Source organism: Balaenoptera physalus (assembly GCF_965194825.1).
Source record: "Balaenoptera physalus genome assembly, chromosome: 1".
NCBI classification, from domain to species: domain Eukaryota; kingdom Metazoa; phylum Chordata; class Mammalia; order Artiodactyla; family Balaenopteridae; genus Balaenoptera; species Balaenoptera physalus.
The window spans coordinates 88,991,916-89,019,791 of NC_138882.1; the positions used below are offsets into that span (position 1 = coordinate 88,991,916).

At 47.9% G+C, this 27,876-nt stretch overlaps 2 protein-coding genes and 1 pseudogene across 16 annotated transcripts; 2 read left to right on the forward strand and 1 right to left on the reverse strand.

The window, feature by feature from the left end:
* Window positions 1–9: 9 nt before the first annotated feature.
* On the reverse strand, window positions 10–5,276 carry LOC309660055 (gonadotropin-releasing hormone II receptor-like; annotated as a pseudogene). The gene is made up of 3 exons: window positions 4,237–5,276; window positions 1,058–1,261; window positions 10–572 (listed from the first exon to the last, which is right to left on the reverse strand). The product of its transcript is annotated as a gonadotropin-releasing hormone II receptor-like (transcript).
* Window positions 5,277–5,351: 75 nt separating this feature from the next.
* PEX11B (peroxisomal biogenesis factor 11 beta) lies at window positions 5,352–11,448 on the forward strand. 2 transcript variants are annotated; one of them, XM_082459975.1, is made up of 4 exons: window positions 5,352–5,581; window positions 6,339–6,454; window positions 6,862–7,063; window positions 10,241–11,448. In XM_082459975.1, exons 1-4 carry the CDS (start codon window positions 5,364–5,366, stop codon window positions 10,644–10,646), a joined length of 942 nt encoding a protein of 313 aa, XP_082316101.1. In that variant the 5' UTR covers window positions 5,352–5,363; the 3' UTR covers window positions 10,647–11,448. The 2 variants fall into 2 exon arrangements, with proteins under 2 accessions (XP_082316101.1, XP_082316102.1); XM_082459976.1 differs by having other exon boundaries at window positions 5,407–5,523.
* Window positions 11,449–11,581: 133 nt separating this feature from the next.
* ITGA10 (integrin subunit alpha 10) lies at window positions 11,582–27,873 on the forward strand. 13 transcript variants are annotated; one of them, XM_082457891.1, is made up of 30 exons: window positions 11,582–12,359; window positions 13,853–13,964; window positions 14,164–14,273; window positions 14,870–14,961; window positions 15,188–15,302; window positions 16,014–16,141; window positions 16,312–16,460; window positions 17,111–17,261; window positions 17,465–17,630; window positions 17,769–17,842; window positions 18,074–18,218; window positions 18,442–18,590; window positions 18,793–18,936; window positions 19,073–19,276; window positions 19,577–19,707; window positions 20,443–20,609; window positions 20,706–20,848; window positions 21,280–21,393; window positions 21,590–21,675; window positions 21,830–21,971; window positions 22,132–22,224; window positions 22,405–22,481; window positions 22,641–22,730; window positions 23,177–23,261; window positions 23,432–23,545; window positions 23,806–23,886; window positions 24,033–24,146; window positions 25,487–25,582; window positions 25,859–25,972; window positions 26,270–27,873. In XM_082457891.1, the coding sequence occupies exons 1-30, from the start codon at window positions 12,077–12,079 to the stop codon at window positions 26,333–26,335; spliced, it is 3,735 nt and encodes a 1,244-aa protein (XP_082314017.1). In that variant the 5' UTR covers window positions 11,582–12,076; the 3' UTR covers window positions 26,336–27,873. The 13 variants fall into 13 exon arrangements, 8 of the variants coding, with proteins under 8 accessions (XP_082314017.1, XP_082314013.1, XP_082314016.1 ...); XM_082457887.1 differs by lacking the exon at window positions 26,270–27,873 and having other exon boundaries at window positions 25,487–25,966; XM_082457890.1 differs by lacking the exon at window positions 26,270–27,873 and having other exon boundaries at window positions 19,604–19,707; window positions 25,487–25,966.
* The last annotated feature ends 3 nt before the right edge of the window (window positions 27,874–27,876 follow it).

Below are 27,876 nucleotides of genomic sequence, written 5' to 3' on the forward strand. Positions count from 1 at the left end.
TCTCACCTAGGGTCAAAATAGAAACACTGCTCAGTATTTCTTTTACTTGGAAGCTAAGGGAGCAGGGGTACAAGTGAGATGTTCTCATGATACTAGAGAATAATTATTCTGTTCTTATGTATGCTCTCGTGAGCAAATGGATGTCATAGGAATGTCTCTTTTGTTTCTCCTGCCTTTCTTGCTGCCACATTTGTTTGTACTTTAATCTGTCTGAGGGCCTGAATCTCCTGTTGGGGCATTCTCCCAGAACCTCTTTCCCTGGAGGAGTCTATACTAAGTTCTTGGTGCCCTCTTCGGCTGCCAAGGGTGAAGGCCCCATAGAGGAGAGGATCCGGAGGAGCACTGAGGAGGCCAAAGAGAAAAAGGATGTGGCTGAGGCTGGGAGGCACTTCACTTAGCATGGTGGGAGAGAACCAGTACCAAAGACCCAGCAGGTTATAAGGTGTCCAGCAGAGGACGAAGGTCAGCAAGACAAGCAGGGCAGGTCGCAGACCCTGAAGATGAACATGGGGGCGATTGTTCCCCCATGCGGCGGGGGAACTTGCGGCGGAGGGCAAATTCACTGGCAGGGGCTGGGATCTTAGAAAATACACTCAAATTCAGAACCACTCAGCTTCTGAGTTGATGGATGGGCAGAAACAGTGAGATGGAGCTCTCCCCTTATAAGGAAGAGAATGGTACAAGCCCTCTTCCCCTTCCCAACTTGGGACTATATGCTCCCCTCCCACCAGAGATTATGACAGACGTGCTGCAAAAAAGGTTTCAATTGAGGTGCTGTGTTACATGAAGCTACAAAGTCTCTTTGAAGTCTTGTTGGTGTCCAAGAGCAAAGGAATACTGATCACCCTTCTTGATTCTTGCCCAGCTAACTCTACTTCAGAGAATGACGGCTAGTGGCTGGTTAGAATTGAAGGCATTCAGTAAAGTTATGTGTAGCATCAGCTGCTAGAGATATGGTTAGCAACTCACTTTTGGTTTGATAGATAGCTATCAAATTTATAAGGCTAGAGGCAATAGTTTTAGGGTACGGGTTAGGGCCTGGGGGTTGGGGTCTCACCATGGTTCCCCTTCCTTGTCCGGGGACTGGACACACTGAGGGCAATGCGGCTATAGCAGACGGTCATGGCAGTCAGTAGCAGCAGAAAGAGGCGGCAGAAGGTGAAGAGGTGGTCTCTTGCCATCAAGCCTTGAAGCTGCCTTTGGTGACACACTGAGTGAAGGGGACTGGACCAGCTCAGCAGACGGTATGGAACAGGAACAGCTGAAGTGGAGTCCAGGACTATTAGAACTGGTCTACCTTTCCCCTCCCATGCCAACCTACCCACCAGTTCAACACTATCTCTTCCCAATTCATTCTCTTTTTTTCTTTTTTTTAATGAGATTGTTGAGAAAACTTGGGAGCTAATACAGTGCGTAATCCCAATTCATTCTTAATTTCCTGCAGTGCTGAGTAATGGTACATCCATGGTGCCATATTTAAAAGGTTAGGAATGTATCTTGAAAATCCCTGTCTTCCTCTTAGGCTATGTTTGTTAAATCTGGGACTTAAAGAATCCTGTCTTCTCAAGTACTGTTCTAACATTGCATTTTATAAAAGGATATCTCTACCAGCTCACCAACATTTTTTTTTTTTCTCATCAACATTTTTAGTTGAAATTATTTTCCTGATGTGTCTGTGATTCTGTGGAAAAAAGAAATCTTGTATAAAATGGGTGCTGCTAAAATTTCAGGCCGTTTTGCAGTCACTCTGTAAAGTGACCTTTAGTAATAGTCATGTGTACAACTATAATGGTGAAACAACGTTAAATAATAAAATTTAACATTTTCCAAATGCTGTTGGCTGCCCCTTCTCCTTTTTGGTAAACTGTTGCGTTTTTGGTTTGAATCAGTAATGAGTATTTTTCAGTTGAGAGCTTCAGGGTTAGTACCTTGGTTTCAGGTAAGGTAGACTGAGTCACTACTAGTTTGATAAAAGGCAAGCTTAGTAGGTATCAAATTTCTAGATACAAGGCATTTGGAAAGTGATTTCAGCAGGCACGAGGGACTTTTAGGAAAGGTGAATAGTATGAGCCACAGACATACAATTTTATGAACTGCTTGGAGTTATGATCAGGCTATTCTGAGCTAGTTGGGAAGTGGTCTTTCCTCTTCCCCTATCTTGAGTCCATATGTTTCTGGCTTTTTCTTGGGGGGTGGGGCGCAGTTTTGCACCATGCCTAGAAATACTTGACACGTTGTGAGAAGGGGTTTAAAAATAGGCAAGACTTCCCTGGTGGCGTAGAAGACTCCACGCTCCCAGTTCCGGGGGTGGGGTTTGATCCCTGGTCAGGGAACTAGATCCCATGTGCATGCCACAAGAGTTCGAATGCCACAACTAAGGGGCCCGCCTGCCACTACTAAGACCCGGAACAACCTAATTAAAAAAATAGGCAAGTCTCCTGGACTTAGGTTTTGGTCCATAGCCCTACCTCTGACTCTCCTTTCCCTGTTTTATGCGCAATTTACCACCTACTATAGAAGTCTTTACTTCTGATACTTGGAAACTTGAGCCTACAAAAATAATTTCTAACTACACCAATATTCCCTTTACCATACTAACGATTTTTTATTGACACTGATATTTGAAATGCAACATATGGGCAATGCAGAATTTATACAAGAGGTCGCTAATTTAGAACCCAAAATAACACCTTTTGCACCTGAATCATGTTACCATCAGTTTGCTATTGAAGCAAATAGAGATTGCATTGTTGTCGTCGGATTGTCAGGCTCTAAGAAAGGATGAAATGCATCTCCTATTCCACAATCTTGTGGCCTATATGTTTCAAGTGATTTATCCAAAGTCATCCAGCTAGTTAGTGGTACAGCCTAGACTCAGGAAAAACAGAGCAAAGTAATACAAACGAACAACAAAAGCAATCCTAATTCTAATTCCCAGTCCACATCTAAAATTTGCTTCATTTAAACCCAACTAATTCCTTTTGCACTGAGGCAACATGCTGCCTTTTAAAACTTTGGGTAGCAGAGGTCCTGTTTGCAACATATTGTTGGAAGCAATATTTTTTGTTTGTCTTAGAACTGCAGTCAGACTAACTGTTGTTAGTTATATTTCTAATATTTGAGGATTTAAGGATCAAATCTTAAATCTGACTCTGTAATGCATTATTCCAGAGACTGAAATTTTATCCCTCTCCCTGACATAATCCTAACCCTAGACTCAGAGATGCTGCTTTACACCCTCCTCCCAGATGGTGGTAGTGGTTTTGGTTTTTTTGAAGAAATTGCTTCATATTTAGCTTTTTTTTATATAGATTTCTAGTTCATTTTCAATATTGAGATTTGATTAATTGGTACTCAAGTTCAGATGCTCCCTTTTGTTCCAGTTTTGACACCCACAATAAAGCTAGAGTAAAAAATACAAATCTGATTATGTCATTCTCCACCTTTTACTTTAGTGTCTCTCCACTGCCCTCAGGATAAAGTACAAGCTTAATATTTGTAATCTGGTTCTTCCTTCCCCTCCAGGCTCATTACTCACCATTTTCTAGTCCTCAAGTTTAGTTGCAGCTACTTTGAGATCATCCACCCTCCACCTTCTCCAGCATTCCTCCTGCTGTAATTTGTCTTAACACCTATCTTTCAAGAATCAAATTGTAACATCTCTGGGAAGTCAGGAAGCTTTCCCTGACTGTCTAAGAGTGGGTCTTGGACAGTTCTTTAGCTCCTTATGCTTACTTTTAGCATAATGCTTAACTGCACGCTGTATTGTAATTGCGTACTAATTTGACTCTGCACTAGTCTGTAAATTTCTTGAAGGCAGGACTTTGTTGCTCTATCCTTGATAGAGCATTTGAACACACCTGGGGGATGCACATTAGTTTCTGAATTGATGAATGAATGTACCACAAAGTTTTACCCAAAGCCCCTGATTTCACTGTCTTCTTCATGTCTTCTCGTATATGTTTCCACCATGCCCTAGAGTTTTTCTGCAATAATCTGAAGAAGGTGGGACTCGGAGGAGGCAAAGAGGTGGAAGCCAAGTGTAGTAAAAACAAAGGCTCTTAACAGAAATACAAATTAACATGCAATGATCTTAACTTGCAAGAGAGATAGCAGAGGCCCCCACGCTGAGGATTAACGGTGACCACGGCCAAGCACACCCCTTGAATCCGAAGGCTCCTGTTGTGTACCCAAATTCTTGTCCATTCTAGCCCTGAGTTCCAACAAGTCACTCACCTTCCAGGCAAGCCGGAAAAGGAGTCCCCAGGCTGCCCCCAGAAGTTTCCTTCCAGTTGAGCGGGGTCCAAGCGGGTGGAGTACGGCTGCCTGGCGGTCGAGCCCAATGACCACAGGCAGGAAAGCTGCAGCATACATGGCCATTAGTTCAGGAACATGAGTGTCCGACATGCGATGTCCCCGGCCAGCCATTGAACAGTGATATTCCAGGTGGCATAACTATATCTAGGGTCATAACCACAAAAGTGACCCGTAAGTCGGCAGCTGCTAAATGGGCAAAGAGTCGTCTTACCGGAGAGGGGCGGCGCTGGCTGGGTTGCGGCCGTGTCACTGACCACAGCACGGCCAGGTTCCCTCTAGCCGAAGAAACAAACAGCGCAACAGTCACTCCCACTCGGACCTTGCCGGCAGCTGAGAAGGTGAGCAGCTCTGCGCCCTCCACCTCTACTCCTGATCCCGCCCAGATCTCCTCCCCCGCTGCTGACCCCCAAGGGGTGCCGTTGCCTGCAGGCATGGTGACCTGGAAGGGAAAGGGGTAGGGGGATGAAGTGTGGGTTTGAAGAGGTTAGCTGCGTCCACTGTTTCTTCTCTCTCCTTTTAAGGATCTGAGTTGGTTATTTTGCGAATTTCGTCCACTAAAGCCTCTGTCTCTGGAGACTCTCCGTCTGTATTCTGGAGGTCACCTGTCCAACTGTCAGGGTCCTGCAGGGAACAGGGTTCTGGTGCTGGCTTCACTTCCATAGATTTCTTTAGCCCCTAGAGCCCTGGATTCGGTCGGAGCGTGCGAGTGTGTGTGTGTGTGTGTGTGTGTGTGTGTGTGTGTGTGTGTGTTAGGGGTATTCTGCTGGAAGCACCCCAGGGTTGGGGGCAACCCTATCCTACCGGCCCTGGCGGGAGCACTGCGGCGCCGCCTCGCTACGCCCGGACTCCTGCAAGCCCCGCCCTTGGTCCAGAATATTTAAAGAAGAATGTGCCTCTGGAGGTGTTCTTAGGAAACAGAGATCATCTGATTAGAGGACGAGGCGACGGAGACACGTACAAAAAACACGCAGGTATAGGCCCAGAGACAAGGGCTTCTCGTTCTGAAATTGCGCTTCAGGGGCCGGCTCCACTCCCTTTACTTTCTGATGATGTTTGTCCCTCGCGCGGCACCGTTGGGTCGTCCAGGAGGCGTGACTAGGGGCGGGAAGTGGGGCGGGAGCGAAGCTGTGGAGCCGGGGCTGCCGCTGTCATGGACGCCTGGGTCCGCTTCAGCGCTCAGAGCCAGGCCCGGGAGCGGCTGTGTAGGTGCGGCCCGAATAGGAATGGGGGGAGGGCGGGCAGAGGAAGATCTTCTTGAGGCGAGGTCAGTTCACACTACGGGGGTCAAAAAGGGTCAAATCGGGCTACGGGGGCTCGGACGGACCGAGAGGGGCTGATTTGAGCCGGCCGTGAGGCCATGGTTCGTTTCTGCTCACGGGAAAGATGGGGAAACTGAGGCACGAGTGGGCCGGCGGGGAGGCCGCTCAGGGTTGCGTGTTCACATAAGACCAGCACTTTCTTCACTGGGCGATGGTGGAATGAGGAGCGTTCGCCCCGTGGCAGATAGCGACTTGGACTCTTCCCAGAGCTGAGGCACTCCGAAGTTCCCGTGTCCCCTCACCCTACTGTCACCCGCTAGCTCCTCTGCCTCCGCCTTGCCTTCTAGTCTCGATTCATCTCAAGGGCCTGGAAAATCTCTTAGTTCACCTATTCTGAAGAATAACCTGTCCTCCAACTATCCCCACTCCCTCACATATCACATACATGCTCACACTGATGTGCTTGTGATGGACCCCCTGCCGCCTTCATTGTCCTCTTCAGGCCTTACATTATCAGATCTCTTATTTCCTCAATTCGAAGTAGTGCTTCCCAACCCCTTCTAGGCTCCTTTTTATTCTTATGCCTTTCTCTTCCCCTGGCCTGGAGGAGAAACGGTGAGATATGGCCATGAAGAGGAGAAAAGGGAATGGTCTCAAACAGGGGAAGGGGGAGTCCATACTTGCCTTTTGAAGTACATTTTTGAGGGGGAGAGGGGGGAGGTCTCCACCTTACCTTACCTCTCTCTCCTCTCTCTCCTCCAGGGCCGCCCAGTATGCTTGCTCCCTTCTTGGCCATGCACTGCAGAAACATGGGGCCAGTTCTGAGTTACAGAAACAGATTCGACAACTGGAGGGTCATCTGAGCCTAGGGAGAAAGCGTAAGTAATTGTGCCTTTTCTTTTATTACCTCAACACTTTCTCCATCCCCAGCTATTCTTCCTTAGTCCCTCCTTCCTGTTTTTGACCTTCTCTGTCGATTCTCCCTCATTTGCCTCTACCCTTATCCTCTGCAGGCCTCCTGATTGAGGCGAGAGAGCAGGGGTAAGAGTGATGAAGGATTGGAAAGAATGAGGCAAATTTGAGAAAACTAAACTGGGACACAAATTAATAAAAATTGGATGCAAAAAAATTGAACTATTTCTACTCTTTTTTAAAAAAATTGTTCATTATTGTTTCTATCACTTGCTCGACTTTCACTCTCTTGCTTTCTCTCTTTCTCTGTGTCTTGCTCTCTGTTTGCCTCTCTACTTTCAAATCCTTGCTTTTCTTTGCTAATCCCCACAAGTTCTACGCCTCGGTAACTCAGCAGATGCCCTTGAGTCAGCCAAACGAGCTGTGCACCTATCAGATGTTGTCCTGAGATTCTGCATCACTGTTAGTCACCTCAATAGAGCCTTGTACTTCGCCTGTGACAATGTCCTGTGGGCTGGAAAGTCTGGACTTGCTCCCCGTGTGGATCAGGAGAAGTGGGCCCAGCGTTCATTCAGGTTTGATATCCTTTTATCCTACAAGACCTATTGTATTCTCCATACTGCATAGCTTTCCTTTCATGAGAGGATGATCTTTTAGGGTCTTCCCAGAATATACACATCTTAATCACTTGGCTTCTAACCTTCATTTAGATCTTAAACCATCAGAGAATAATGAATGCGGGCAGATGGAAAACAGATGCTCTTTCATGATGAATGACTAAGATTGGACAAGACTAGATATTCATTACATTGCTTTAATTCCACTCTTGTCTATACCACAGGTTTATGCCCCTCACTGCTTACTCATTCATTCATTCATTCTAAAAATACTTAGTAGCTGCTTACTATGAGCCAGGGAATAAAGCAAAGAGCCAAAGAGCTATGGTTCCTGCTCTCATGAAGCTTCTAGTCTAGTGGGGGAATCAGCTATTAAAACAAATAATCACCAAACCAAATATTTGTGGGAAGTACAGGGTGTTATGAGATATATAACAGGGGGAGCTAATTTAGATTGAAAGGTCAGAGAAGAACTCTTAGAGAAAATTAAATTTTATTTCAGACCTGATGTCTGAGTAGAAGTTATACAAAGCAAACAGTAGCAGAGAAGACCATTCCAAGCAGAAAATAGCTCATTCTAAGGCCTTGAACCAAGAAAGACTTCATGGAATTAGAGCAGTAGAAAGAAAGCCAGTGTGGTGGACGGTATTGAGTAAGGGCATAAGTTCAAACTGGACAGGTAGACATGGGCCAGATCATTCATGCAAGGACTTCTAGGTAATGGTAGGATTTTTTTCATTTAGTTTTGTTTAAATTTTATCCTAAGTACAGTGGGTTCTAAGTAGGGATGTGACATGATTCAAATTGCATTTAAAGAAGATCCCTCTTGCTGTAGTGTGGAAAATGGATTGCAGTAATGCTAAAGAGGAGAAGATGCCCTAATATAGCCAAGAAATGATGTTGGCTTGGACTAAGGAGCAGGCTGTAATGAAGGTGAAAAGGAATATGATTTGGGAATAAAATGATCTCTATACATATTATTTGTTTCCCTATGATTTGCTTTGTTATTTTACATTATATTAGCATCTTTCCATCTCCACTTATGTCTCTCTTTTCTCTTCATCTTTCTCAGTGATTACAGTTATAACAAGACTTCTGGTGTATGAAGGGTGGGGGCAGAGGCATGGCTGGAGTGGTATGGAAAAGCAACTCCCTAGAAGAGTTTATATGCCATGTTTATACTTTCATTCAGTAAATATTTATTCGGCTCTTACTATGTGCTAGGCACTGGTCTAGACAAAGGGATACAGTGGTAAAGACAAACAACATCCCTGCTCCTATGGAGCTTACATTGTAATGGGAGGGGACAAAGAAGCAATAAATAAGAAAAACATCAGAGAGTGGTAAGTGCTGTGCAGGAAATTAAAATAGGGTCATGTGATAGTAAATGGCTTGCTACTTTATTTTTTTTTTTTTTTTTTTTTTTTTTTTTTTTTTAATTAATTAATTAATTTATGGTTGTGTTGGGTCTTCGTTTCTGTGCGAGGGCTTCCTCTAGTTGTGGCAAGTGGGGTCCACTCTTCATCGCGGTGCGCGGGCCTCTCACTATCGCGGCCTCTCTTTTTGGGGAGCACAGGCTCCAGACGCGCAGGCTCAGCAATTGTGGCTCACGGGCCTAGTCGCTCCACGGCATGTGGGATCTTCCCAGACCAGGGCTCGAACCCGTGTCCCCTGCATTGGCAGGCAGATTCTCAACCACTGCGCCACCAGGGAAGCCCATGGCTTGCTACTTTAGAATCGGGGGTCAGAGAAGGCTTCTCTGAAGAGGTGACATGTAAGCTCAGACCTAAAGTGCAAGGAAGAGCCAGCCATTTGAAGATTTTGGAGAGAGATTATTCCAGGTTGAGGGATGAGGTAGTGTAAAGGTCCTAAAGCAGGAACAAGCTTAATGGGATCAAAATATAGAAAGAAACCAATGTGGCTAGAGCATAGTGATTGAAGGAAAGAATGGTACAAGACGGAATTAGAGAGGCAGGGTCAGATGTTGAGTTCTGTAAGCCTGTCTAAGGTATTTTATTCTAAATGTGATAGGAAGGAAAACATGGAGAGTTTTAAGAAAGGGTATAATGTGATTTACGTTTATGCCAGCTACTATATGAAACTAGATTCTTGTGGGTGGGAGACGAGTGACAGTGGAGAAACCAGTTAAAAGACTAAAGTAGTTAGTTCAAGCAAGAGATGATGGTGGCTTAGACTGTGGTGGTGGAGTACAATAGATAGATGTGGATTCAGGATATGTATTAGAGGTAGGACAGTTATATTGAATACAGACCACTGTTGTCAGAATGGATTAAAAATCAAAAAACATAGACTGTTCTTAAGGAGTTTATAATCTAACACAGTTGGCAAGCTTGGCGTCATTTTTTTGTTCGTTTTCTTTTAACAAAAGTATTGGATTTAAATGGTCTATGTGTTTGAGTCTTTGAAACAACTGAAGGTTTTTTTTTTTATAAATTTTTAAATTTTATTTATTTATTGTTTCTGGCTGCGTTGGGTCTTCATTTTTGTGCGCGGGCTTTTCTCTGGTTGCGGCGAGTGGGGGCTACTCTTCATTGCGGTTCGCGGGCTTCTCATTGCGGTGGCTTCTCTTGTTGCGGAACGCAGGCTCTAGGCGCGCGGGCTTCAATAGTTGTGGCACGTGGGCTAAGTAGTTGTGGCTTGCGGGCTCTAGAGCGCGGGCTCAGTAGTTGTGACACACAGGCTTAGTTATTCCGCGCATGTGGGATCTTCCCGGATCAGGGATCGAACCTGTGTCCCCTGCACTGGCAGGCGGATTCTCAACCACTGCATCACCAGGGAAGCCCTGAAGGTGTTCTTTTAAAAAAATTTGCATTATTGTAGTTCAAGTTGAATGTGTGTGTGCTAATGGGTTGCCAAGTGGAAAAGTGAAATATGAGGTTGATCTTGGAATATTTCATGATGCTCATTATTGTAAGCCAGGATCTTAAGGTACACATAAACTCATTAGTTACAGAAAGGTGGAAGGACATTTCTAATAGTGGGTAATACAATTCACTTCTGGTATTCTAATATGTAGTCCTTCTGCACTATGGGGGAAAAAAGTTTAAATGTTCTGTTGGATATGCTAAGTGGGTATGTGTATCTGTACTGACCTTTCTCCCCTGTGTATCCCAGGTACTATCTGTTTTCCCTCATCATGAATTTGAGTCGTGATGCTTATGAGATTCGTCTACTGATGGAACAAGAGTCTTCAGCTTGTAGTCGGCGACTGAAGGGTTCTGGAGGAGGAGTCCCAGGCGGAATTGAAACTGGGGGACCTGGGGGTCCAGGGGCTCCAGGAGGGGGTCTGCCCCAGGTGGCTCTGAAGCTTCGGCTCCGAGTCCTGCTCCTGGCTCGGGTCCTTCGAGGTCATCCCCCTCTCCTGCTGGATGTGGTCAGAAATGCCTGTGATCTCTTCATTCCACTGGACAAACTAGGCCTCTGGCGCTGTGGTCCTGGAATTGTGGGACTTTGTGGCCTCGTGTCCTCCATCCTGTCTATTCTCACCCTAATCTGCCCTTGGCTCCGACTCAAGCCCTGATATTCTGGTACAGGATAAGGAGGGGATCTGAATTGGTGAGATGGAATTTTAGATTGTCCCCATGTACCGGCCTCATTCTAACTCCACTCCTTGGTTAAAGCTAAAATCCAGAGATTTGGGAGTAAGAGGGAGGAACTTTGGGGAAGATGAGGTGAGGAGAGGTGACTTGTGAAGTCACTTGGATGATTCACATGTTCAGATCTGCTGGAGCTTTTGTTCTTTTCCTCCTTCATTGCATTGTCTGTGTCTCTCTTGACTCTTTTTACTGTCTCTTAAGTCTATTTAAGATTCTGTCTCTGTATCTCTTTTGTACCTTCTCAGTCCCCTGTCATAGGAATTTAATCAGCAGGATTACTTTTTGGTATGGGAGGTAGAAGGTATGGTCTATAAGGTTCTAACTGCCTTCTTCTTTTTCCTCACAAAGGTGACTTGTGGCCGTTATTTTCCCCTTCAGACTCCAGATTATAATTTTGAAGGCTTTATGTCCCAGTGGACTCTTCCCACATGCACCAGAAGTAGTTTCATGCTTCCTTTTCCTCTCTCATGTCTACCTCACCAACCTTTCTCATGATTTGCCCTTACCTTTCCCTCCACTCACACCTGCAGGTTTCTGCTTACACTTTGATTTCAGGACTTTGTTCTAGCCTTTCCATACCCCTTCTTTGCCTATCCAGAATGATGCTATGTTTAGCATCTTGTTGTAAATACTGTACAGTGATTCTGTGTAAATAGCTGAGGCCCAAGCCCATGATGGAGAGCAAGCCTTCCAGGTTAGCAAATTAAAGATCAATTTGCTCATTGATGTTTGGTCTGGTCCCATGTGTTCTGGTCATCTGAGGCCGCTGTTTCTGTCACTATGGTTTGGGTTTTCCATAGGATTAGCCACTGGCATCATTACCCACAGAATTTTATTGAGCATCTACAGTATGTAGGGCATAATACTAAGTGGTAGAGATACAAAAAGCTAAGAGGCTCCATGGTCCCAACTTCTGAAGTTTATAGCTTAGTTGAGGAGATGGGGGTCTAATGTTAAAGTAATCATACTGGTTCCACAAAGCATACCCCATACCAGTTCATGGTTTATAGTTCCTCCAAAAACTATAATGCCATAAGGCAGCATAGGCTAAGAGTCACAAACAGAACCAAGTGGAATGGGGATGGTAAGTCTTGGTTTGTGGGTGGGCTGTGTCTTCACATGTTGGGACTCTGAGTAGGTGGGGAAATGATATCACTGTTATCAGCTCTTTCATTTTCCATATTCCAGGTTGACATAAATAAGGTTAGGAGGTAAAAAGAATCTATCTCCCACTCCTACCTTCTATTCCAAACCTGAGGAAAGCATTATTGCTAGGCAACAACAAAGGACAGAAAAAAAAGGAAGAGAAAGAAAGGACAGAAAGTCAAGAATTGCGTTCTCTTTGGTTACTGAGATGATGCCTCCAGGGGGCAGCACCAAGGCAGAGAAATACACTAAAATTGCTCATTCCTCCTTTGCTTGGTCTGGGGCTCCCCACACTTCCCCACCATTACTCCTCCCATTCCTTCCAACTTTATTTTTAGCTGCCAGTGGGAGGGGGCAGGATGGGAGGGAAAGTACAGAAAACAGAGAAGGAGAGGGACAGAGGCACAGAGGACTTCTCACGCGGACAGAACATCCAGACATGGAGTTCCCCCTCATCCCCCACCTGTTCTTGCCCCTGATGTTCCTGACAGGTGAGGGAGGTTAACTTCTTGGTTTCTGGTGGGAACGGAAGATATATGGATTGTTTAGCATTGGCATCTTTACGGTTAAAATTCTTTGGGAGTTAGGTTAAGAGGTTAACCGATTCTATGTTTCGTGTGTGTGTGTGTGTGTGCGCGCGTGTACATGTGTGCATGGGTTTGCATTCTTTTGCCCACACATATGACTGCCTGGCAAGGGCTGAAGCTGTCCAGTGTCTTGTGTAATATTTGTGTCCAATTAAATAAAACTTTGTCCTAAGCCCTGGAGGAGTGAGGCAACCAAAAAGAAACATGATGTGAACTTCCACAGGGCTAGTCTGATTACTATTATCCCCCTCCCTACTTCTCCCTGCCCTTGGTGGTCTCTGGGTTCCTGAGACATAACTGACTAACTGTGTGGTCAGAACTCTGGTTTTATCTAACCAATGAGCTACAGTTCCTGGTCACACAGCCTTGCCAGTCTCCTGGATGCAAAAAGGCTCACATACAAAACACTTTTCTGAAAATGAGCATGGTTTGAGACAGAGCTATAGCCATTGGTGAAAGTGGTGGTGGGGTGGCCTGAGAGGGGGTTACTTGAAGGAACAAGTCACAGGGAAAGAACCATGGGAGGGACAAGAGGCCTGGAATTTTTCCTCATCAGTGCCCTGTAATCTTCGTTTCCTAAAATACCAGCTCTGATTTTAAACAGATTGGGGTTGGGAGGGAAGAGTCAGCAAGAACATGATTGAGGGGGTCTTTAGAGTGGGCTGAGAGTTAAGGAAGAAATGCAAGTAAGCAGGGGGCAGTTGGGAGGGGGGATGAATTAGAAAGGAAGTGGATCGTGAGAAACTTTGGGAGTGATGGAACCCTTGGAAAGGATGTATGGCAAACCTTGTATGTAGGCAGGCAAGTGGCTCCACCCAGTTAATTACCACTGAGGTTTCCAGGGCTGGAATCAGCCAGAGACCTAGACATTGGAGAAAGAGAGAGTGTAACAATGATACTGGGAGTCAAGAAGAGACAGGAAGAGAAGAAGAGACCCAGACATGCAGTGTTCACTAACCTCTTGTTTTCCCTGTGGTCCTGGGTTTGGGGAGAATTTGTAAGGAATAGTTGTTCCGGGGCTGCAGAAAGGCCTTCTCCCTCTTTTGACCCTCACAGCTTGGAGAGGAGGATGTGTAGGAGGAATGATGTAGAAAAGAGGAACTTGACCCTTCCAGACATGTCTGTAAATGAAATTTGGGGGATAGGAATGGAAATACATCTGTGCAACAGCATGGCAGAGGTCCACAGGTTAGACATCTGGACCCAAACACAGGGAGAAAATCATCCTTGCTTGGAGTACATGACATTCACAGAGTCCAGGGCAGCTTATGAGTAAGAAGAAGGGAGATAGGCTGAGGTCAAAAAGTTCCCTTCACGGTTTCTCTCTGGTTGTACCTGTGGGCATTCATTAGGCTCTCTGGCTGATTCCTGCTAACCTTATGATCCTGGCCCCCCAGGTCTCTGCTCTCCCTTTAACCTGGACGTGCATCACCCACGCCTATTTCCAGGGCCACCGGAGGCTGAATTTGGATACAGTGTCTTACAACATGTTGGGGGTGGACGCCAATGGTGAGGAGGAAACCAGAGGGCCGTGGGATTGGGACTGTGATAGAGCTGTTAAAGGGGAGGCAAGGTAGATGGAAATATAAACTAATCTGGTTCTTTGGGAATGCCTGGGGCTCTAGACTTGCCGTCACCATGCCCTTTCCCTCTGGCCTATCTCAAGTGTCATATTTACACTATGCTTGTATTCATTTCCTCCTCCCAGGATGTTGGTGGGTGCCCCCTGGGATGGGCCTTCAGGTGACCGAAGGGGAGATGTTTATCGCTGCCCTGTAGGGGGCTCCCGCAACGCCCCATGTGCCAAGGGCCACTTGGGTAAGGAGACTCCTCACTCTTCCACTCCTAACCCCTAACCTTGATACACTAGTAGCTTTGACCCCTTACACCTCACTTTTTTTTTTTTTTAATTTTTTTGGAGCATAGTTGATTTACAATGTTGTGTTAGTTTCAGGTGTACAGCAAAGTGATTCAGTTATACATATACATATATTCATTCTTTTTCAGATTCTTTTCCCATATAGGTTATTATAGAATACTGAGTAGAGTTCCCTGTGCTATACAGTAGGTCCTTGTTGATTATCTATTTTATATATAGTAGTGTGTGTATGTTAATCCCAAGCTCCTAATTTATCCCTCCCCCCTCCACGTTTCCCCTTCGGTAGCCGTAAGTTTGTTTTCAAAATCTGTGAGTCTGTTTCTGTTTTGTAAATAAGTTCATAGATACCATTTAAAAAAAAATTAGATTCCACATATGAGTGATATCACACCTTACTTCTTTACCTCCATATCCCACGTACTCCTCTTCCTGACTTGATCCGGGCCTCTTCTCATCCTCTTCCAAAGTCACCCTGAACTCAATCACCCCATCTGTGACCCCATGATCTCATGCTCTTCCACTCCACTCCAACCAGGTGACTATCCACTGGGAAATTCATCTCGTCCTGCTGTGAATATGCACCTGGGGATGTCTCTACTGGAGACAGTTGGTGATGGGGGATTCATGGTAAGCTAAGGAAAGGGTGGTGGCGGGGTCTGTGAAGGTTTGTGGTAGAGAAAAGGGCGGTATGATAAGGGAAACTGGTCTATGTGGAGGGGTCGAGGAGTTAAAAACCCTAGAAGGCAAGGAGGGGGGTCTTGGGGAGTGGTCTCAATGCCTCTTTTGACAAAGAGCATGTTCTGAGGGTGCCCTCCCAAGCCTGGGAGTAACTGTTTCCTCTATCCATCCCCAGGCTTGTGCCCCTCTCTGGTCTCATGCTTGTGGCTCATCTGTCTTCAGTTCTGGGATATGTGCCCGTGTAGATGCTTCGTTCCAGCCCCAGGGAAGCCTGGCACCCACTGTACAACGTGAGCCAGGAGAAGGGCCTGAGGACTCAGTCCCTAGAACGGGGTGCAGGGTGGGAAAAAGATGGGGCCACAGGGTATGATGCTTGACAGGGGAACTGCATGGCTTATCCTTACTGCTACCTAACGTGTCCGCAAAAGCTCCATGTTTCCTAACAGATGAGAATTCAGACTCTTTACCAGGTCGTCAAGACTCCATGAACTGATTTAATCAACTTCAAAAACTCAGCTCTCACTATATCCCTTCATACCCTGCACCTTGGCTATAGCCTTCACCTCACCATTCTCCTATGTGTCATCTATTTTTATACTTCCATCTCTTTTCGTTTAAAGTGTTCTCCACCCAAATGCCTTCCTGTTTAGTCTCCTCGCCTCAAACATCTCCAGTCTTCAGTATCTTCTCAGTCGCTGCCTCCTTTGATTCTCCTCCATCAGAACTGACCCTCTTTTTTTCTCTCACATCATAGAGTGGTGCTATGTTTCTGCTAGCGCTTAATTCCTTCTTTGTTTTTTTAGTCAGTTGTATATATGCCCATCTTCTCTTTTATTCATTTTTATATTTACCCAGGACCTGGCACACTACCTTCCTTATATGTAAGAAGTGCCTAATAAATGTTTGAATTAAATGTGCCCTCCTGTGACCTCTTCCCTTGTTGCCCCCATGCCCAATGTCCTTTACCCCTCTGTTCCCCATCACCATACCCCTCCTCCTAGGCTGCCCCACATACATGGATGTCGTCATTGTGTTGGATGGCTCCAACAGCATCTACCCCTGGTCTGAAGTTCAGACCTTCCTGCGAAGACTAGTAGGGAGATTATTTATTGACCCGGAGCAGATACAGGTAAGAGAAGGCAACATGGATGGGCTTGAAGGGGAGAGACAGGGAGAGAGGAGATAAATGTAGGTAGCATCTTCAGTAGTATCCAGGTGCTCGTCTCCCCTCCCTCGCATACCTTCTCCACCCCCCACCCCCATACACACACTCCATTAGAGTGCACACTTTATTCTCAGGTGGGACTGGTACAGTATGGGGAGAGCTCTGTACATGAGTGGTCCCTGGGAGATTTCCGAACCAAAGAAGAAGTGGTGAGAGCAGCAAGGAACCTGAGCCGGCGGGAGGGACGAGAAACAAAGACTGCTCAAGCAATAATGATGGCCTGGTGAGGCACTGGGAAGGGGGGTGTGGGAAGCCAGAAGGGTTAGGGGAGGCTTTGGAGTGCAGTGTGTACATCCCAAGATGTCTTGCCAGCTTATCTTTGTTTGCACACTAATGTAGGTGGGGGAAGGCTAAATTGGCTGTCATTGCACTCATTGCATTTCTACAAATTGTCTGTATCTGTGTCTCTACATGTTTCTGCTTTATTTATCTCTGCAGACAGAATTCTCTCTGTCTATATACCTCCACTCCCACTTTGCTCTTGGCCCTCGGGTTTTCCACCACTCATGTCCTAGCCTATTTTCCAAACGTGACAAAACTCATCTCTGGGAAGACTCCCCTGACCTGACCATTCTCCTTTATTCTACGTTCCCTTAATATTTGTCCTCCTAAATACAATATTTGCCGAATGAATCTATGAGTGAATGGATTTTATACTTACTTACATTGTTGATATACTACTCTATATGTTCTATGACATTCAGACATTTGAGCTCTTACTGTGTGCCAGTCTCTACGCTAGACAGTTGGGGAGATGGGCTAAAAGGCAAGAGGCCTGACCTTGGTGAACTGCTGACAGTGTTAAGTACTGTGTGTATGTGTATCTATCTGCACACATCTGATCACACCTCACTCCTTTCTGTCTCTTCTCAGCACAGAAGGATTCAGTCAGTCCCATGGGGGCCGACCAGAGGCTGCCAGGCTACTGGTGGTTGTCACTGATGGAGAGTCACATGATGGAGAGGAACTTCCTACAGCACTAAAGGCCTGTGAAGCTGGAAGAGTGACACGCTATGGGATTGCGGTGAGAACAGCTCTGGATCTGGAAGGATAGAAGGGATTGGGGAGGGTGACACTGAGGACTGGGAACTTAAGGAAAACGGGCATTGACCACTTCCCAGACATCAGCCATATTCCCTTTCTTCACTTTAGTTGGCTGTGTCCTGTACAGCTCTACCGTCTCACAGCACACAGCTAGCAGACCCCACCTTTATCTCCTGACCCCAGGTCCTTGGTCACTACCTCCGGCGGCAGCGAGACCCCAGCTCTTTCCTGCAGGAAATCAGAGCTATTGCCAGTGATCCAGATGAGAGATTCTTCTTCAATGTCACAGATGAAGCAGCACTGACTGACATTGTGGATGCATTAGGGGACCGGATTTTTGGCCTTGAGGGTAATGATTACCCTGGAGAAACAGAGGACAGGGTAGGGGGAGTTCTGGGGTATAAGTGGGCTTCTGGAATAAGTTCAGAAGGTCAAAGGGGAAACTGTCTTCCCTTATATTGCCTCATGATGTTTTCTCACACTCAAGGGTCCCACGGAGAAAATGAAAGCTCCTTTGGGCTGGAAATGTCTCAGATTGGTTTCTCTACTCATCAGCTAAAGGTTGGACAGACTCTGACCCCTCTCAACATCTGACTCCTTCCAGCCTCTAACTCAGACAGCTTCAACCCCAGGGCTCTTCTAGATTCCTCCTTTATTCAATGTCCATGCTGACCTTCCCATACCTCACCAACTGACCCCAGCATGCCCTCAGTGACCCTCTCACTCCTGGAGAGCTTTTTCTTCTTATTCCCCACTGTCTTTTCAGCGACCCCATCTGGTTCTGCCCTACAGGATGGGATTCTCTTCGGGATGGTAGGGGCTTATGACTGGGGGGGCTCAGTGTTATGGCTTGAAGAAGGTCGCCGCCTCTTCCCGCCACGGACGGCCCTGGAAGATGAGTTCCCCCCTGCATTGCAGAACCATGCAGCCTACCTGGGTGAGTAGCAGAGAGCTGCAAAGGATTAGACGGTGGAGGGGGAAAAATGCTTCCTCAGTTGGGGGTGGGATGGGGGGTATAAGGTACTCACTGTTAACTCATGCGGTTTCTCACTGATCTCGTGCTACCTTCCTTTGGGACCCCCTTCTGTGCCTTTAGGGAAACCTCCTACTCTGACCCCATCTTCTTTCCCTTTCACCCCCGATTCCTTGTCCACTTCTAGGTTACTCTGTTTCCTCCATGCTTTTGCGGGGTGGACGCCGCCTCTTTCTCTCAGGAGCTCCTCGGTTTAGACATCGAGGAAAGGTCATCGCCTTCCAGCTTAAGAAAGATGGGGATGTGAGGGTCGCCCAGAGCCTCCAGGGGGAGCAGGTGAGACCCTTGGCTCCTGAGGGACCTTCAGGCTATGGGGGAAGAGAGTGAAGGGACAAGAGAGGGACCTTAAAAGTCTGTGTTGAATTCTGGTTGGCAGAGTCTGTCAGGGATGTGAGGACCAGATTGGCAGGTGCTTCCCACTTGTCCATAATCTTGCCTTCCCTTTCCTCTGGGGTCACCACTACCCACCGCTCTCCAGATTGGCTCGTACTTTGGCAGTGAGCTCTGCCCATTGGATACGGATGGGGATGGAACAACTGACGTCTTGCTTGTGGCTGCCCCCATGTTCCTGGGGCCCCAGAACAAGGAGACAGGACGTGTTTATGTGTATCTGGTGGGCCAGGTGAGACTTGCTGGGATACCCTAGAACTTGTCTGTGGGGGGCAAAGGGAGGGAGGGAAGGCACACACATTTGAGGGCTGGCCGAGAGGTCGGGACTGTCAAATCAGCATCTTCTGTCTTCTCCTCACCTCCACCAGCAGTCCTTGCTGACACTCCAGGGAACACTTCAGCCAGAACCCCCGCAGGATGCTCGGTTTGGCTTTGCCATGGCTGCCCTTCCTGATCTGAACCAAGATGGTTTTGCTGATGTGGCTATGGGAGCGCCCCTGGAGGATGGGCACCGTGGAGCACTGTACCTCTATCACGGGACCCAGAGTGGAGTCAAGCCCCGTCCTGCCCAGGTCAGGAGTGCCCCGACGAGGCAGGGGCATGGTGGGAGGAAGGGGAAGGGAGGTGCACCCTTTGGTTATCATTGCTCCCCTGGGCTTGAGACCCAAACTGAACAAGTGCCTTTTTTATCAGTAGTCAAAAAGGTGAGGCGGTGGGGTAGGAAACATGTTGCTGTACTAGGGACTCCTGAACACAGGCAAGTTTCTCTCATTCCTCCTCATGCCTGAGGGGAGAATTAGAAAAAGCCAGGTGGGAGGCCTGGGAAACCAGTTGTGTGAGTCTCTGCTCAGTCTCTGCCCTCTCCCTCTCAGCGGATTGCTGCTGTCTCCATGCCACAGGCCCTCAGCTACTTTGGCCGAAGTGTGGATGGCCGGTTAGATCTGGATGGAGATGACCTGGTAGATGTTGCTGTGGGTGCCCAAGGGGCAGCCATCCTGCTCAGGTGAGCGGCCCCAGCTCAGGTAGCAGTAGATAGCATGGCATAGCTGGTAAAAGCAAGGGCTTTGGAGTCACAAACTTACGTTTGGCTTTCTTGATCAACTTACTCTATGCCTCCATTTCCTAGTTTATAAAATGGGAATAATAATAGTACCTGTCTTAGAGGTTTGTTGTGAGGATTAAACGCGATAATCTGTGAAAAGATCTAAACACAGTGCCTAGAACACGGCAAGTGCTGATTAAATGTTAGCTATTGGGACTTGCCTGGTGGTGCAGTGGTTAAGAATCCGCCTGCCAATGCAGGGGACACGGGTTCAAGCCCTGGTCTGGGAAGATCCCACATGCCGCGGAGCAACTAAGCCCGTGCGCCACAACTACTGAGCCCGGCATACCACAACTGCTGAAACCCACACACCTAGAGCCCATGCTCCACAACAGGAGAGGCCACCGCAATGAGAAGCCCATGCACCAAGGCCAAGAGTAGCCCCTGCTTGCCGCAGCTAGAGAGAAAGCCCACACGCAGCAGCAAAGACCCAGGCAGCCAAAAATAAAAATAAATTAATTTTTAAAAAATGTTAGCTATTATCTTACTTCCATCAGAAGGTTCAGGGGAGGCGGACACATGTGTCCCCTAGCTCCTTATTCTTTCCTTTGACCTCAGGGAGGCAAACACTGGGGACTGCCTTTCTCAAAGGGCTTTCTTCCCTCTGCTAGACTATCTTTCCCACCCTGTTCCCAGCTCCCGGCCCATTGTCCACCTGGCCCCTTCACTGGATGTGACCCCGCCGGCCATCAGTGTGGTTCAGAGGGACTGCAAGCGACGCAGCCAGGAGGCAGCATGCCTATCCGCAGCCCTTTGCTTCCAAGTGACCTCCCGCACTCCCGGCCGCTGGGATCGCCAGTTCCGTGAGTGACTAGAGTGCATGCTAGGCAGCTCTCAACCCCTTGCCTGCCATGGTCTTGGGACCCCTCTCCACCTGCACTCTTGCCTGCCCCATTCAGATGTGCGGTTCATAGCATCGCTGGATGAGTGGACAGCTGGGGCCCGTGCAGCGTTTGACGGCTCTGGCCAGAGGCTGCCCCCTCGGCGGCTCCGGCTCAGTGTGGGGACTATCACTTGTGAGCCGCTGCACTTCCATGTGCTGGTGAGGAGGGGGCAGGAAGTGCTTTGCATCAGGGCCTGGGAGTGAGAAGGAGGCTGGATCAGAGGGAGGACTTTCTGCTGGATCGGCAAGAAAGCCAGAGTCAGGAGTGTGAGAAAGATCAGACTGTGGAGTCAGGCTGATCTGGGTGTGAATCCTGCTCTGCCGTTTACCACCTGTGAATCCTGGCAAGTCATATAACCTGCAAACCTTAGTTTCCTTGCCTGAAAAGGGAGGGATAATAATAACAACTACAAAATAGGAGTTAGCTGTCTTAGAATTAAATGTAATAGTATTGATAAAACCTTAGGACAGTGCCCAGCACACAGAAAGTGCTCAGTAAATGATCGCCATAATTATCACATTCTGCTAGGATTCCTGGGTCGTGTCCCTAATCCTGGCTCCCCATAATCCTTGACTCTGGTTTCTCTCAGGATACATCAGATTACCTCCGGCCAGTGGCCTTGACTGTGACCTTTGCTTTGGACAACACCACAAAGCCAGGGCCTGTGCTGGATGAGGGCTCACCCACCTCCATACGAAAGCTGGTCAGAAGTGCCAAGCCCTGCCCTGCCCTGGGTCCCAACACTGCCCTTCTCAGTGAATTCAAGAGAAAGGGGAGGGAGGAGACATGAGATCACAGTGAAGTCTAACTTGGGCACCCACTCTTTTCACTTTTCCCTCAATCCCATTCCTTTCTCCCACGCCTTCCTCTCAGCCCTCAGCCCCTTTTCTCTCCTCTAGGTCCCCTTCTCGAAGGACTGTGGCCCTGACAATGAATGTGTCACAGATCTGGTACTTCGAGCTAATATGGACATCAGAGGCTCCAGGTGGGATGGACATGAATTGGCCAAACGGGGGTGACCCGAGACAGATCAGAAGGGACTTGAAGGGAGATGGAGGGTTGTTTCTTGCCCAGGAAGACAGAAGCGAGGCTTCTGGCGCTCCTTCAACTCTGGGCTCTCTTTTATCCACGACTCCTAGGAAGGACCCATTCGTGGCTCGAGGTGGTCGGCGGAAAGTGCTGGTGTCAGCAACTCTGGAGAACAGGAAGGAAAATGCCTACAACACTAGCCTGAGTCTCAGCTTCTCCAGAAACCTTCACCTGTCCAGTTTTACTCCTCAGGTGCCCTTGGGGGAGGGAATTTGGGAGGAGTCAGGGAAGGAGGGGGACGATTGGGGTATTGGCTGTGAGGGGCCCTAGGGAAAGGCTGGGTTTAGAGGCTGCAGGCAGGAGGGCAGTTGCAGCCCCACCTTAGCCTCCAACCCCCTTCCTCTGCTCTCAGGGGGACGGCCCAGCGAAGGTGGAGTGTGCAGCCCCTTCCCCTCATGCCCGCCTCTGCAGCGTGGGGCATCCTGTCTTCCAGGCTGGAGCCAAGGTGAGTTGGGGCCCAGGATGAGAAAGGGCCTCTGAGAGATCAGGGGCTGGAATCTGCGGGGCCTGGGAGTTTAGGAAAGGAGGCACACAAGGGCTGCTGTTCCTCTGTAGTTGTCCCATGAGGAGAGATCTACCATGTCCCTCTCCCCCAGGAGAAATCTACCATGTCCCTCTCCCCCAGGTGACCTTTCTGCTAGAGTTTGAGTTTAGCTGCTCCTTCCTCCTGAGCCAGGTCCTTGTGAGGCTGACTGCCACCAGGTGAGAACAATGGGCATTTCCTCCCAGGCTGCTCCTGTTGGGTCTTGGTGGTGGTGGTGTGTGGGTGGGAGCAGGGGTGGAAACAGCATGACTCCTTTACTCTAGAGAGGGGTGTCTGAGACAGGGCTGGGATGCGAGCCTCTCCCCCTGACCCTACAGCAATAGCCTGGAGAGAAATGGCACGCTTCATGATAACACAGCCCAGACCTCAGCCTACATCCAGTATGAGCCTCACCTCCTATTCTCTAGGTATGGCTCAGCTCCGCACTGAGACCCCATTCTGACCCCAGACTCATACTCTTTATGTTTCCCCCCTCTCCCTCCATGTGCTTCAGTGTTCCCAAACACCAAACCCTTAGGGCTGCTCTATCTTTTTGCCTTCAATCCCACTCGTGCTGAAGCTTCTCTTAAGTATCTTATCTTTCTTTCTTAGGTATAGGTATACCTATGCATCCTAGTTGTAGGGCTTTGCTGGGCCCTGGGGGTTGGAGCTGGTGTGATGGGATATGGGGTGTGTCCATAAAGTTTGTACCAAGTCTATGTCATGTCTCATTTCTATCTTCTCTATGTACCCCCATCTCTTTATCCATGTGCTGGCCCTACCTTCCCTGAATCCATGTCTGTGTGCTGACCATGTGCCCCTGTGTCTGTGTCATGGCTGTGACCATGTGCTTCCTGACTTGGTGTCCACGCAGTGAGTCCACTCTGCACCGCTATGAGGTTCACCCATATGGGACCCTCCCAGAGGGCCCTGGCCCTGAATTCAAAACCACTCTTAGGGTGAGAAGCTGGAGGGGCCTTGGCATAAGCAGAGGGAGGGGGAGGAGTTCCTGGGAAAAGGATGGGAGGAGTCTCTCTTAGATTTCAGGGGTATCGAGGGTAAAGAGGAACAGATGAGGAAGGGTCTTTCTCTGTCTCTCACCTCTTCCCATTTCCAATCCTCCTTTTAGGTTCAGAACCTTGGCTGCTATGTGCTCAGTGGCCTCATCATCTCAGCCCTCCTTCCAGCTGTGGCCCATGGGGGCAATTACTTCCTGTCACTGTCTCAAGTCATCACTAACAATGTGAGTCTGGGCTAGGGGCGTATGGAACCCTGCCATCTTGAGTTGGTGGACTCATCCAGCTCCCAGCGTCCTGGGTCACTGCTCTCAGGGCTCCTCCCTCCCTGGGGGCGCCTTTCTTTCACATATGTAGCTTCTTTGAGAAGAAAGGAAGGGATCACCCAGGGAAGAACTACAGGAGTGTGGGTGGTGTGCGCCTGCTCAGCCTGGAGTGGCCGGCCTCTCACCACCAAGAGGGTCCCTCAAGTTGGATCTTCCTCTAGGCAAGCTGCACAGTGCAGAACCTGACTGAGCCCCCAGAGCCCCCTGTGCATCCAGAGGAGCTTCAGCACACAAGCTGGCTGGTATGAGTCACAAGAGGGTGAAGAAGGTGTCCAGAGTGGGAATGCAGGGGGCAGCAGTAGAGTTTGGAGCCTTGGGCTGGAGAGTAGAGTGGGGAGTGGGGGATATTTCCACCCCAGCGTCCTGATCTGTCTCTCTCTTCTGATAGAATGGGAGCAATTCCCGGTGTCAGGTCATGAGGTGCCACCTTGGGCGACTGGCAAAGGGGACTGAGGTCTCTGTTGGACTACTGAGGCTGGTTCACAATGAATTTTTCCGAAGGGTAAACTTTTCCTTTTCCACTGCTTTCCCCTGCTGCTCCTATCTGGGACTGTAGCATAGGCTTTTCCGGTAGACAGACTTGTGTTCAAGTTCGCGCTTTGCCTCCTACTCACAAAGTTATTTCATTTTTCTAAGTTTCTTTCTCTTCATCTCTAAAATGGGGAGGAAAAGGCCTACTTCATGGGGTTGTTGTAAAGACTAAATGAATAATGAGATGAACTCACTAGAAGCTAGTTACTATTCTTGTATTTTCCTCCATTTATCATCTCTTAGTGTTATATCAATAATCAACCAACATTTATAGTATACCTAAATTCAATCAACCCATCAAATGCCTGCTATATAAAAAGCCCTCTATTAGGTAGACACTGAGAAGAATATCCTCAACATTTAGCACCATGCCTAACTCATTGTAGTGATTTAATACATTTTTATTAAGTGAATGAGTAAATAGTTGATATTACATGCAGGGTAAGCATGGAGGGTAGTGGGAAGTGATATTGTATAGTGAAAGAGATCTAGATTATGAAAGTTCTTTAAAGCCGGGAAGATGAAATCGAGCCTAATATGATAGGCAGTCAGGAGTTGTGTGAGTTCCTGAGAAGGGAAATGACCTCTTAATTATAACAGCTGTTTAGTACTAGGGGTTTACATTGTGCTTTCCCATGTTCCGTATACTTTGAATTACACAAGATCCCTGGGATGTAGGCATCTTTCAGGGAAGTTAAGTCTGACAGTTAATCCTTCCCTAAGTCTGGTTCTCTCTTTCTCTCTTTGGTATCCTTTTTTCATTCATTTATTTATTCTTTTAACAAAGATTTATTGAGAAACTGTGCTAGGCACTAGGGACACATAAATTACTAACACACAACCCTTGAAAGACAGAGAAGTAAACAGAATATTATAACCTGATCCAGGGTGATGGGGGTTAGGAGGAAACACTTCCCTACTTCCCAGAGGGGATGACATCTAAAGGAAGGGTAGGAGTTAGCCAAAGAAAGAGGAGTTGAATGCATTTCAGGTAGAGCAAACAGAGTATATGAAGGGCCATAGGCTTTCCATCTGTTACCCTTCTTTTCTTTCCCCATCGGTCTCCAACCTTTTCCTCTGGTTTTGAACGTCCTGGAAGTTGTGCCCCTCAGCCTCATCTTTGCCATTAGGGTTCTGAGAGCCTTATCACCTGATGATGGCTCACTTTATTTTTTTTTAATTTTTGAATTTTATTTTATTTATTTTTTTATACAGCAGGTTCTTATTAGTTATCCATTTTATACATATATTAGTCAATCCCAATCTCCCAATTCAGATGATGGCTCACTTTAAATGTCTTTCCATTCACAGGCCAAATTCAAGTCTCTGACAGTGGTCAGCACCTTCGAGCTGGGAACTGAGGAGGGCAGTGTCCTACAGCTGACTGAAGCCTCCCGTTGGAGTGAGGTGGGGCTGGAGACTGAGTCTGAGAGCTGTGGAACCAGTAAGGGTGGCAGTGGCCTAAGGGCACCTGTGAGCTTTTTCAGAACAGAGGTGTCTTTGTTAGGCAGCAGTCAGGGAGCCAGAAGTGATAAATCAGAATGGTGGGGTCCCACTGCCTCCATTCCTACCTCAGTCTCTTGCCTTTTAGTCTTCTATTTTGCGGCTGGCTTTGCTACAATGTGGGGTGAGGCTAGCTGGGCAAAAGGGTGCAAATAAAAAACAACTCTCCTTCCTATGCAGAGCCTCCTGGAGGTGATTCAGTCCCGCCCTGTCCCCATCTCCCTGTGGATCCTCATTGGCAGTGTCCTGGGAGGGCTGCTTCTGCTTGCTCTCCTTGTCTTCTGCCTTTGGAAGGTAAGCACTTCTGTCGTGGGGAGTACGGGGCACGGTGCTCATGAATTAAGGAATCCTTGATTATAGCCGGGAGAACTGGATTTGTGCTGGGCAGCTAAGCAGGCTGTGGGTGTCATGCCCAGATCTCCTTCACTGTCCTCCAGAAATGTTGGTTGAGTTAAACTAAGCCAAATAAAATAAATTTGAATCTCAGTTTTGGAAGCAGAACAAAATTGAAGACTTCAGATACATCTGAGGGCTGTTGGCCAGGTCCCCAGGCAGGGCATTTGGTGATGACTCTTATCTCTTTCCCTACAGCTTGGCTTCTTTGCCCGTAAGAAAATCCCCGAGGAAGAAAAAAGAGAAGAGAAATTGGAGCAATGAATGTAGAATAAAGCCCTAGAAAGTCCTCCCTGGCAGCTTCTCCAAAAGACTTGCATAACAGCAGAGGTTTGGGGGCTCAGATGGGACACGAAGAAGCCTCTGGACTATCTCCCCAGACCTGCAGCCTGACTTGACCTTTGAGTCATGAGGATGCTGCTGGCAAGAGATGAGGCCTTACCTCAGACGAGAAGGGTTGGCACTACACTCCCACCCTGTGCTTCCCTCCTTACCATCCTGGTTCCAGAGCCAACACTGGGGCCTTAGCCTAGGGCCCTTTTTTCCCCATCCCGAGGAATCAAGAATTTTTTGCCTAGGTCCCTGACTTCTTTCAGTTTCCCTCTACATCCTCCCTCACAATTTGGAAAGGACGAGGGTTATCTTCCTCCATTTCCCACCTCTCACCTTCCTGCCTTCTCCCCACTCCGAAGGAGAGAGCTGACGTTGGCTTGAACGAAGTAAAGTCAACATCTGCTGCTTTCCTGTGGAGTCTGGTGATTCAGAGGGCCGGATGGGGAGAGTCAACAGGAAAAAAGGAGGGAGGAGGAAAAGCCACAAGAGACATTCTGTACAATTCCAAGGAACAGAGAAGCCTTTAGACAGGCAACTGCCATCCCCCTGAAACCTGAGACTTTCGTGGTGCACTCGCCCGCCCTCAGGTGCTGGTGAAACGGAGCTGCCCCAGGCCTGCTGGGCAAGGGTTTCCCAACTCTCCAGCCTTCCCTGGGAGCAAAGCCAGAGCTGGGTGCCCGATTCTCTGGAGCCAGGGGCCCCCACGTGGCTAGAGCTGGAATAACAGAGAAGACTGGATACCCTAGGCAGTCCTCTCTCAGGCCTCACACACTCATGAGCCCTCCTTGAAGCCTCCTTATAGAAACTAGAGAGAAGGGAGAGGATTGCTTGATGGTGGGAAACCCTTTCACCTTACTAGATTTGGGAAGCAGCAACCCCATGGGGTCTGAATTAAGGAAGAAGCTGAAGTAGGTGGCAAGAGGTCTCTGGGAAGCAAGCCCTTACTCACTTGGCACTGTTTATGTAGCACAAATAGCTCCTAGGAAATGTTTCTGGGGCATCTCCAGTCATACCTTGTAGGGCTTCTCTGGTAGAATCAGTTGGACAGCCCTTGCTTGATGTTTACTGGAAATTCTCAAGTTAGTTTCTATCTCTGGACCACCCCACCACCTGACTCCCATTTTTTGGTCATGGCCAGTAAAGAGAATTGGATTCTCATTGACAACTGGGTAACATATAGTTCTCTGTAATCAAGACTTTGGACACCAAAGTTATTTACTGGTCTCTAGAAGGCAGCTCTGACAGCCATTTGAAGAATCAGCACCCATTTAGAGCTGAGAAGAGAGGGGACCCGACTGGGCAGTTGACTAGCTGCCACAAACTCTGTCCTCCAGGGTTGTTCTTGAGATCTGGCCACAGTGTTTATTTTGGCATGTCTCTGGCCTTTTGCAGACAGCATTGTCTCTGTTTCCTAGTAGGGTAGACAGTATATCAGATGGTCAGAACAAATAAAGTTCAGTGTCAAATGACTT

What these genes read in the sequence shown, in the direction of transcription:
- PEX11B (XM_082459975.1), top strand. Translation starts at nt 5,364, where the DNA reads ATGATGTTTGTCCCTCGCGCGGCACCGTTGGGTCGTCCAGGAGGCGTG. An exon ending in TCTGAGCCTAGGGAGAAAGC is followed by an intron (nt 6,455 to 6,861) that starts GTAAGTAATTGT and finishes AATCCCCACAAG; the next exon opens with TTCTACGCCTCGGTAACTCA. An exon ending in TGGGCCCAGCGTTCATTCAG is followed by an intron (nt 7,064 to 10,240) that starts GTTTGATATCCT and finishes TGTGTATCCCAG; the next exon opens with GTACTATCTGTTTTCCCTCA.
- ITGA10 (XM_082457887.1), top strand. Translation starts at nt 12,077, where the DNA reads ATGATGCCTCCAGGGGGCAGCACCAAGGCAGAGAAATACACTAAAATT. An exon ending in CTCAAGTCATCACTAACAAT is followed by an intron (nt 23,546 to 23,805) that starts GTGAGTCTGGGC and finishes ATCTTCCTCTAG; the next exon opens with GCAAGCTGCACAGTGCAGAA. An exon ending in ACAATGAATTTTTCCGAAGG is followed by an intron (nt 24,147 to 25,486) that starts GTAAACTTTTCC and finishes TTCCATTCACAG; the next exon opens with GCCAAATTCAAGTCTCTGAC.